The sequence below is a fragment of the Ylistrum balloti genome, unplaced genomic scaffold (assembly GCF_031769215.1).
Source record: "Ylistrum balloti isolate Yb309-2 unplaced genomic scaffold, AGI_CSIRO_Ybal_v1 Utg370928, whole genome shotgun sequence".
NCBI lineage: Eukaryota > Metazoa > Mollusca > Bivalvia > Pectinida > Pectinidae > Ylistrum > Ylistrum balloti.
Genome location: NW_026782525.1, coordinates 739,795 through 751,267, shown reverse-complemented (window position 1 = coordinate 751,267; position 11,473 = coordinate 739,795). Strand labels below are relative to the sequence as shown.

The 11,473-nt window shown below is 35.3% G+C and overlaps 1 protein-coding gene across 1 annotated transcript; it reads right to left on the bottom strand.

The window, feature by feature from the left end:
• Positions 1-1,504: 1,504 nt before the first annotated feature.
• Positions 1,505-10,922, bottom strand: LOC132559495 (uncharacterized). The gene is made up of 6 exons (XM_060224122.1): positions 10,832-10,922; positions 9,247-9,391; positions 6,145-6,635; positions 4,790-4,873; positions 1,805-1,908; positions 1,505-1,678 (listed from the first exon to the last, which is right to left on the bottom strand). The coding sequence occupies exons 1-6, from the start codon at positions 10,920-10,922 to the stop codon at positions 1,505-1,507; spliced, it is 1,089 nt and encodes a 362-aa protein (XP_060080105.1).
• Between the last annotated feature and the right edge of the window lie 551 nt (positions 10,923-11,473).

The window sequence follows — 11,473 nt, the reverse complement described above, 5'->3', positions numbered from 1 at the left end:
CAAGTTGTTATAATAACTTTGTATCTATAAAGAATATAACAAATTATCATAATTATATACAGTATACCAAACCGCCATTCTTTTTTTTAAAGCCTCAAAAATGACTTTATTTGAGTGTAACAAACAGCTCTAATATCAACTCTGAAATAAGAGATGATTTAATTATACATGCACTTGATGTTCTTTAGAAATAATTATAAAATAGACTGAAATTAATGCTTTCTGAAGGATCAGTCGACTCCTACAGTTCAACAAATCATGTCATAAGCATTTTTGTACAAAACAATTGAATGAGTTTAAATCGTCACTTGGTCTTATTCTTGTACTTTTTCAGTCCATGTAAATCTTTCTTTTGGCCACATTTTGCACTTGTTTCATTGAATTTGAATTTAATTAGGATTATGTTGCCATGTTGGTATTTTCTTTTTTTGCTCTGCTGTATATAATTCTTGTAATAAAAAGTGATATTGCCTTGTGATTCTTTAGTTCAGTCTTCGATATTGAAGTGTATAGACATTGCTGATAGACATTCCGTCCCCGAGGTTTGCCGTAATCTGCATGTCACCTGATAATTCATTCAAATACTGGCACGGTTCAGAATATACCCATGTACTTGATCTCCTTTTGTATCATTTAATACTGTTCATTATGGTTTTGAGATTTAGTTCAACCGATGTGGATCTTCATCAATCAACTTCATGTATTAAAGTTTTAACAATTTGGTTGTACGATGCAGTTTAATTCATCATATTGGGGTCTACTGTAACAACAACAATTCTTGTATTGAAAGGTTCTTTCTACTGGTTCGTCTTCCAGATTGCAGGTGATTTACTGTAACTTGCATGTTACGTTTGATGTCATTTGAATCATGACACGATACAGAAACTACTTTTGAAATCATTCATTACTGAAAAGCATGCATTTAATGTATATCTTACCATATAGTTTTGTGAGATTCAGTTTTGGCCAAATATATCTTCCTCCGTCGCTTCCTTGGTTTTAACAATCTAGTCGCATAGCCTTACTGACGATACTGAGAAAGACGATATAGTTGCATGATGCAATTTTCTCATTATTTGCCCCTTTGTATGGTATTCTAAATTCCTTACGAAAGGTTTCATTTGCTTGCTTGTCTGTTGTTATATTTAAAGAACGATAACTCGTATAGACCTTTAAACAATTGCCATCATGTGTTTTTCTACCATGTAGCAATACAAATAACCATACTATACCTAATATTTATATTTTACTCATGCAACCAATAAATAACAAAATTAAAACACAACAGAGGAAAAATTACGCTGCCACAGTATTCGTTTCATTGCAAATAGATGTATTGCCTGCGGAAAACTCGTGCGAATTCGAGCTGTAATATTTCGACATGATTACAGAACATGCCATTTTCTCTTTCTCAAAAAAAAAAAAGACAAGTAGAAGTTCTAGGCAAAAACAAAATCCAAACAAAAATAGATTCGTGAGAATTTTTATTTGCAAAAAGCACATTTTATTTGCCGAAGATTTCCTCCCCTAGAGCATCACCGGTTACTGGTAGATTGGTGATACGGAGGGGCACGGTACTCTGGTAGCGCGTGGATGTGCTCGTGATTGTGTAAGTTACGTAGACAGTTTTGAAGGCAACTCCATTGGTGACGTCAATAGAAGTGGGGTCGTATTCAACCTGAGGAGATAGAAATTGCACGTTCCATTTATTTATTTCAAAAACTTCAATTTCTACGATGCATTTTGAACTTATCTATGAATTTTTAGAATTGAATGTTCCGGAGGAAGTTGATCCTTTTTTTACCTTTGTTACTATGGCTTTGTTGACCGCTGTGTCGTATATAGCTTTCATTTTAGTTAGCAACGCTGTAGCTGCTTGCTGTCTGTGGATCTCATCTGCACCACAAACTGAAATACAGGTGGGCACATGCATCATTCTTACTTAGGTGCTTTAAGTTAAACCAAACTTTGAATGCAAAAAATAATATTCTTTACATATTTTCATACGAAGACACACTCTCAAATATCATCTGTAAGAGCCCAGTGATAAAATTATTGTGATTATAGAATTATTATTCAATGATAACAAACGACACTTGCTGTAAAAAAGAAATTTGCTTCAAGTAAATAGGTTTAGGTCGTCTTTTTATACAAATATAAAGCTGAGTCGATTTGGTGCTGTTTTCGTACTTGCCTACATAATCAAATTATACTAATTCGCGTTAATTATGTAATTATATACCGATTCATTAGGAGAAACCTTATATAAAGTATAATTCTTAAAGTCTTTAAGTGAAGCCGCTATTTAATATCAGAAATCGTTTAACGGAGTCTGTGTTGAAAATTCCTGCATTTATTACAGCACTTTCTGTCGTTTAAAGAAGACCCTGAATTTATAACTATATTAACTTTCATTTAGTAAAATCTGTATCGATTACAATATTTACTGCCGTTAACTGAAGCCTTGTATTCCTGAAGACCATGTATTAATTACAATAATTGTTGTCCTTTAATGAAGAATGTATTAATTACAAAATTAGTAGTCCTTTGGTGAAAATATTTGTTGTCCTCTAGAAAAGACCATGTATTAATTACAATATTTGTAGTCCTCTAGTGAAGACCATGTATTAATAACAATATTTGTAGTCCTCTAGTGAAGACCATGTATTAATTACAATATTTGTAGTCCTCTAGTGAAAACTCTGTATAAATTACAATATTTATAGTCCTCTAGTGAAGACCATGTATTAATTACAATGTTTGTAGTCCTTTAGTGAAGACCATTTATTAATTACAATGTTTGTAGTCCTTTGGTGAAGAAAATGTATTAATTACAATAATTGTAGTCCTCTAGTGAAAACAGTGAAAATTCTGTATTAATTACAATGTTTGTAGTCCTCTAGTGAAGACCCTGTATTAATTACAGTAGCCCTGTATTAATTACAGTAGCCCTGTGTTAATTACAGTAGTCCTGTATTAATTACAGTATCCCTGTATTAATTACAGTAGCCCTGTATTAATTACAGTATCCCTGTATTAATTACAGTAGCCCTGTATTAATTACAGTAGCCCTGTATTAATTACAGTAGCCCTGTATTAATTACAGTAGCCCTGTATTAATTACAGTAGCCCTGTATTTATTACTGTATCCCTGTATTAATTACAGTAGCCCTGTATTAATTACAGTAGCCCTGTATTTATTACTGTATCCCTGTATTAATTACAGTAGCCCTGTATTAATTACAGTATCCCTGTATTAATTACAGTAGTCCTGTATTAATTACAGTATCCCTGTATTAATTACAGTAGCCCTGTATTAATTACAGTATCCCTGTATTAATTACAGTAGCCCTGTATTAATTACAGTAGCCCTGTATTAATTACAGTAGCCCTGTATTAATTACAGTAGCCCTGTATTTATTACTGTATCCCTGTATTAATTACAGTAGCCCTGTATTAATTACAGTAGCCCTGTATTAATTACAGTAGCCCTGTATTAATTACAGTAGCCCTGTATTAATTACAGTAGCCCTGTATCCCTGTATTAATTACAGTAGCCCTGTATTAATTACAGTAGCCCTGTATTAATTACAGTAGTCCTGTATTTATTACAGTAGCCCTGTATTAATTACAGTAGCCCTGTATCAATTCCTGTAACCTTGTATTAATTACAGAAGCCCTGTATTAATTACAGTATCCCTGTATTAATTACAGTAGCCCTGTATTAATTACAGTAGCCCTGTATTAATTACAGTAGCCCTGTATTAATTACTGTATCCCTGTATTAATTACAGTAGCCCTGTATTAATTACAGTATCCCTGTATTAATTACAGTAGCCCTGTATTAATTACAGTAGCCCTGTATTAATTACAGTAGCCCTTTATCAATTCCTGTAACCTTGTTTTAATTACAGTAGTCCTGTATTAATTACAGTAGTCCTGTATTAATTACAGTAGTCCTGTATTAATTACAGTAGCCCTGTATCAATTCCTGTAACCTTGTATTAATTACAGAAGCCCTGTATTAATTACAGTATCCCTGTATTAATTACAGTAGTCCTGTATTAATTACAGTAGTCCTGTATTTATTACAGTAGCCCTGTGTTAATTACAGTAGTCCTGTATTAATTACAGTAGCCCTGTATTAATTACAGTAGCCCTGTATTAATTACAGTAGCCCTGTATCAATTCCTGTAACCTTGTTTTAATTACAGTAGTCCTGTATTAATTACAGTAGCCCTGTATTAATTACAGTAGCCCTGTATCAATTCCTGTAACCTTGTTTTAATTACAGAAGCCCTGTATTAATTACAGTAGCCCTGTATTAATTACAGTAGCCCTGTATTAATTACAGTAGTCCTGTATTAATTACAGTAGCCCTGTATTAATTACAGTAGTCCTGTATTAATTACAGTAGCCCTGTATTAATTACAGTAGCCCTGTATCATAATTACAGTAGCCCTGTATTAATTACAGTATTTAATTACAGTATTAGTAGCCCTGTATTAATTACAGTAGCCCTGTATTAATTACAGTAGCCCTGTATCAATTCCTGTAACCTTGTATTAATTACAGTAGCCCTGTATTAATTACAGTAGCCCTGTATCAATTCCTGTAACCTTGTATTAATTACAGAAGCCCTGTATTAATTACAGTATCCCTGCATTAATTACAGTAGCCCTGTATTTATTACTGTATCCCTGTATTAATTACAGTAGCCCTGTATTAATTACTGACTACCATATTCACTGTCCTTTTGAGAAACCCCTTTTATAGTGGTAATACTTACTGTCATTCAATATTTCGTCTGTAGTACGGGAATTCGTGTCCAGTATGTCACAGGTAGGACAAACACTCCGTTTACCGAATATACCTACAATATATCTGCTATTAACGTAAATACAACAAGCATTCAACATACCAATATAGGTTGTTTGCTGGGTTCATCGCCTCTACAGCTAGAATCATTTGAGGCGAGATGTCCTTGTAGTACCTGAAAACATAGCACTGTTAAATATACGGGAGGTCCGTTAAGTACCTCCAGAGTTAGTGAGTTGGTAACATAGGATCTAAAAGTACATAAGTTTCTTGGGAGAAAAAAAAAACGCACATTTAATCATTTTCTCTTCCGACGTTTGTCATTATGACATCGTGGATGTTTAGTCTACGACAGGAATAGTTCAACAATGCAATTTTTAACCGATAATTTAAATCATTTGCAAATATTCCGATAATGTAAACAACATACAGCTGTTTTAGCTTTATATGACGCATCAGTAATGTTAAGGACCCATATTGATGAAATCGAGGAGGCGAGAGCAGAAGTTCTAAATCAGTAGAAATCAATGCCAACACCCACGGTGCGGTAGTGTATTAACTCCAATATTAACATCAATTTTATAACGTCATTGTAGATGTGACTTTAAGACTTTAAAAGGAATAAAAACTCCAATAATATGTACTGCAGATGGTAGACTCTGCGGGTGACCTCTAGAAGTTTGTCATACCTGTATTGTCTTTTGAAATAGTCAATGTTGAAAAATACGAAATTTATTGAATATGGTGGTTAATGCACCTCTACATACGGGTTTTGACATACCTTTAAATCAGTTCTGATTTATCGTCTCGGGCCCTAAACCTTTGACCCTTAAAATAACTGATGAATTCTTTAAGGACAAAAAAGCTGTATGATACGCTTTGTTATATTATTAAGGTTTTTGGTTTCTCATTCTACTTTTATATTTCAAATTGCTATCGACTTTCGTGCCTCTTGTACACTCACTAGTTCTCTTTTAAAGTAAGACACGGTATCAACCATTTGATACCAAACCTCTGGATGAGTAACTTGTGTTTGCACTAGTGAATTAACAGTATACCCTAACTCTTGTTACTTCTGTCTCTAGTTCTTAACAATATGAAGTTAGGGACACAGACAATTCTAATGGATAATTTTAAATATTTGCAAAACATGCATGGGAGATTTCTCGTTTTCTTTTTAGATTTACAACCTCTCAGCAATTACCTACAATAGAATGTTTAAAGTAAATTTGACCTTAATGCTACGTCGGTAAGAGAAATGACTGAAAACTAATAAGTATGCCATTTCATTATCACATACTGTAGACTCCAAAGGCTGACACCTACCTCCAATAGCGTGTCCTATATCGGAAATGGCGTGTCCCACGCTACTTCCGGCGTGTTCTATCTCATGTCCGAGGTGATTAACACCGTCGAGTGCGCCCTGTGCACCGTGGGCAAGTTGTTCTCCGATGTTGTCGAGACCGTTTGCAATTGAATTGCCGAAATCAAGTGTACCTGACTCCAGACCATTTACTGCAGTTTCCAAGCCATGTCCGAGATCTCCGGCCAGACCTGCCAACTGGTCTCCAAAATGAGTTAAACCTTTAAGAGCGTCGCTAGTGATATCTGAAACTCCATCTATGAGGGATTCGCCTGCGTTCTTTGCTACACTGCCGACATCTTTGACGAAGTCCGTTGTTTTGTCTCCAAGAACATTAACAGCACTCTCCAAACTTCCTTCAATGTCCTTTACAACTCCCGCCGCCAAAACAACTGGCTTCATCAGAGCGGGCAGGACAACTCCCAACACACCAGTTGGCGGGACGGTGTTGTGACTAGATTTGGAAAACATTTTTTAAAAAGTTTACTAACTTAGAGAAAGTATTATACCCTCCAATTCAATAACATAGTCCTCAAACATGATATGAAATAAAGTATAATATCTAAGTTGATCAACAAGATACATGTTTTAAACTGCCGTATTCAAGGGTTCACTATCGTGTTTTTTTATCTGCTTAAATTTTACAAGATTTTGAACAAGACACACGCCAACACACCCAGAAGTACCAATGTGTGTTACGTTATCGTCGTCGTCGTCTTCTTCTTCTACACACCATTGCATCATCATCATGTGGTTGCGTAGTAATAAAAAGAGCCCGTCTTTCAACTATTCGTACGGGATTCGATTCCCTGAACGGATATGAGCTTTCTATTTTTATTTTCCCCACAGTATGACCCCTCGAGCTAACATCAAGTGTGTCAGAAGTATAAGTTGGAATAAATGATATTTCTACATGTAAATAACTCGTACACAAACAACCATACAACATGAAGGCAGACAAAGACGAACAACATAGAAGGAGAGAGTGGGAGGTGGAATTATTGAAGAGTGGGAGGAAAGGGAGGTAATCTTTGGTAGCTGTGACATTAGAATGTGTGCTGATATGACGACCATGTGAGGGAATAGAAATCGATGTACAAAATTACAACTTTATTATTGCATACTGTAGGTATTGTATATAATTTACATAAATGGAATGCGTTATTCTGTAATTTTTATTTATTACAATTTCTTCTATTCGTACACACACATTTATCAGTAAGCATCTCCCATTTAGTACTAGTTTGGCTTTATAATGAACAAGGATTGAACATCTAGATCGATGAATCAATATTCAGTTACTTAAGTTGTGTACAGACACTATTTTATGTGCGGAATTGTCAACTCTATCTAGTCTGCTGAAGGACATAATAGTGGGTTATATAGATGGATATATAGACAACTTTATCCATGTTAAATGTTGTTATTACTGATTTTACAAAAAAATGGATGTTTGTTTAATGAAAAAATGTATGAATAAAACTTACGACAACATATATAGACTTTGAATTAGATTTTGGAATTGATCACATTTTCAAAATAAATGTACAATTGTTTCTTTTTCAGTGTTATAGAGGTTGAAGAGAGTACTTTGTTCGCTTTCCTGTAAAAAGAAATGAGTTTGTACTTCAAATTTGGTGGAAGACCAGATTTTAGTGATTTGTCGGTTCTTATGTTTAACAAGTTCTCATCATTAAAATTGGAAATTTTACCGTTTTCTTTGTTCTTAGTTTTTGAGGGTTTTTTTCTGATTAAAAATAATCATAAATGCGATTAAGCCTTTAGTTGGTTTTTTTTTTTTGTTTTTTGTATGAAGCAATGTTGACCGGCAATGGTAGAATAGAGCGGGTGAAGTCCATGCTCCTCGATATCATAAATTTGTGAACAATGTTAAGACTATTCCACTAAACATGTAACTATTAAACTCAGAAAATCAGTATAAATTCAATGATGCACTTTTAATCAATTTGTCACGAAATTTCTTAATAAAGCTAGCATTAATCGCTTTTTAACCTGGAAATCGGATACAGCGGAGAATTAACGCGATGTTATCTTGGATGGTTAAAACTGTAATTTGTTGGTTACATGCGTTTCAAACAATTGATGTATATGTTTGTTACATTTACTTAAATTATTAAAGACTGTAAGTATGATTTGATTTCCATATCAAAGCCTGAAAAGATTTGTGTCGGTCAGTTCTCGTGCTGTGGTAAGTGCATTGTGGGTAGTGAAATTCCAGCCACACTTCTGTTTAAAAGTTGATCGTATGGGCAGCTTAAGCTTGTTGAATTATCACACACAATACCATGAAGCGCTCGCCCGCTATGAATTCATCAATTGGTAATTCCGGCAAACTCCCCAACCCCGAATAACGTAAGGGAAACTGAGACGTATTTCATTATAACACCATGGATGTTTAGTCTACGACAGGAATAGTTCAAAAATGCAATTTTTTAACTGGGAATTTAAATCATTTGCAAATATTTCGATAATGTAAACTACATACAGCTGTTTTAGCTTTATATGACGCATCAGTAATTTTAATGCCCCATATTGTTGAAATCGAGGAGGCGAGAGCAGAAGTTCTAAATTAGTAGAAATCAATGCCAACACACACGGGTGTGGTAGTGTATTGACTCCAATATTAACATCAATTTTGTAATAACGTCATTGTAGATGTGACGTTAAAACTCCAATATTATTTACTGCAGATGGTAGAGTTCTGCGGGTGACCTCTAGAAGTTTGTCTGTGATTGTCGATAAAGTTCATTGGACAGTACATTTTCAACATTTAAGGTGTATTTTAACACTGATAGATTAGACCCAAGATAATAAAACTCGAAGATAAGAAGTTACGTGGGAGATTTTGGTCAGTACGATAACAATGACCTTGAACAATCACCACGATTGTAACACGCTTGTGACACAATTAGATGTTTTACGAGGTTAACGTTATATGACGTGTACATACAATATTTCTACAAAGAACTGCTTTCAGATTCTAAAGAAAACAAGATTAAGAGACAGATATTAAACAATCAGATCCTCAAACACCAGTTACTGACCTCTTGGCGCATGCGTTACAGCTGTCGATTGACTGATTAATTTTCACCTCACACTGATGTTTCAGCGAGTCCTGGATCTCAACGGTATCGTTCAGTTGTCGTACAATCAAAAACATCAACTTCTTTCTGACGAGTTTGTCTAAAGCTGGTGAAAAGGAACACGATACGTCAGAGCAAAATACAATAGATCTACAAGATACTAGAAAGATAGGGGATGAAAAGATACGACTTAAAGCCTTCGTCAACAATGTTGGAGAGGTGGACTTTCTTGAAACCAAATCCTACATTACATTACAATGCTTATTGTGCAAACAAATGATATGGCCTTATTTCAAGTTAGCGTTGTCCACGGGAACAAATGCCCCATGTTACATGTGTTTTATATAAACTGAAAGATGAAATCGTCCTAGGGAACTAATGGGTGGTTTAACCAAGACTGGATACTGAAGTCATCTATGGGAGTTAACTATGGTGAGTTTAACTATGACTTGATACTGAAGTCGTTTACGGGAGTTAACTATGAGGGGTTTAACCAAGACTGGATACTGAAGTCGTCTATTGGAGTTCACTATGGGGGAATTAACCAAGACTGGATACTGAAGTCGTCTATGGGAGTTAACTATGAGGGGTTTAACCAAGACTGGAATCTGAATATAAGGGGGTTAACCAAAACTGGTTACTGAAATCGTCTAAGGAAGTTAACTATGGTGAGTTTAACTATGACTTGATACTGAAGTCGTTTACGGGAGTTAACTATGAGCGGTTAAACTAAGACTGGATACTGAAGTCGTCTAGTGGAGTTAACTATGGGGGTTTAACCAAGACTGGATACTGAAGTCGTCAATGGGAGTTAACTATGGTGAGTTTAACTATGACTTGATACTGAAGTCGTTTACGGGAGTTAACTATGAGGGGTTTAACCAAGACTGGATACTGAAGTCGTCTATAGGAATTAACTATAGGGGTTTAACCAAGACTGAATACTGAAGTCGTCTATTGGAGTTAACTATAGGGGAATAAAGTAAGACTGGATACTGAAGTCGTCTATGAGAGTTCACTATGGGAGATGGGGTCAACCAAGACCGGATACTGAAAGAGTCCTGGAAAGTTGATATCCGTGCACATTCATCAACAGCTGTTTTTACTTTTTACTAGGTACTGATGTTTTCTGGCGGGAACTAAAGTTCTGTTTTTTTTTTCACTTACACTGAGTACTGAAGTCATCTAGGACACCCCAACACATACTCCAATAGCTTATTGCACTTACACTGAGGACTGAAGTCGTCTAGGACACCCCAACACATACTCCAATAGCTTATTGTACTACACTGAGTACTAAAGTCATCTAGGGGAGTTAATACCCCAGCACATACTGCAATAGCTTATTGTACTTACACTAAGTACTGAAATCGTCTAGGACACCCCAAACACATACTCCAATAGCTTATTGTACTTACAATGAGTACTGAAGTCGTCTATGACACCCCAACACATACTCCAATAGCTTATTGTACTTACACTGAGTACTGAAGTCGTCTAGGGGAGTTAATACCCAGCACATACTGCAATAGCTTATTGTACTTACACTGAGTACTGAAGTCGTCTAGAGGAGTTAATACCCCAGCACATACTCCAATTAACACACACAGAACAGCCAATCTTATTGAGGTGGTCATCTTGTTCATAGTGACACCAACGTTTTTGACAGCCTTTATAGGTACGTCTTAACTTAAGATAAGCCATACTTTATGGTCAAGTTCAGATAACAAAGATAACAAATTACAGAATTCCATTGACTATAAGCGTCATCCAAATTCATCCAAATTGTTCCTAGTTCCAATAACATATAACATTTGCTCTCTCTCTCTCTCTCTCTCTCTCTCTCTCTCTCTCTCTCTCTCTCTCTCTCTCTCTCTCTCTCTCTCTCTCTCACCCTCTCTCTATCTCTCTCTCTCTCTCTCTCTCTCTCTCTCTCTCTCTCTCTCTCTCTCTCTCTCTCTCTCTCTCTCTCTCTCTCTCTCTCTCTCTTAACTGTAATGATGTGTCAATGTAAGCATACACAGACACATACACACACACACACACACACACACACACACACATACATACATACATGCATACATACATACCTATTTAATTTAATTTAGTTCGTTTAAGTATTTTACTTTGAGCAAAGAGAAGAAGAATGATATTGCCGAGCATAACTGTTAATCGTTACATTTTGGAA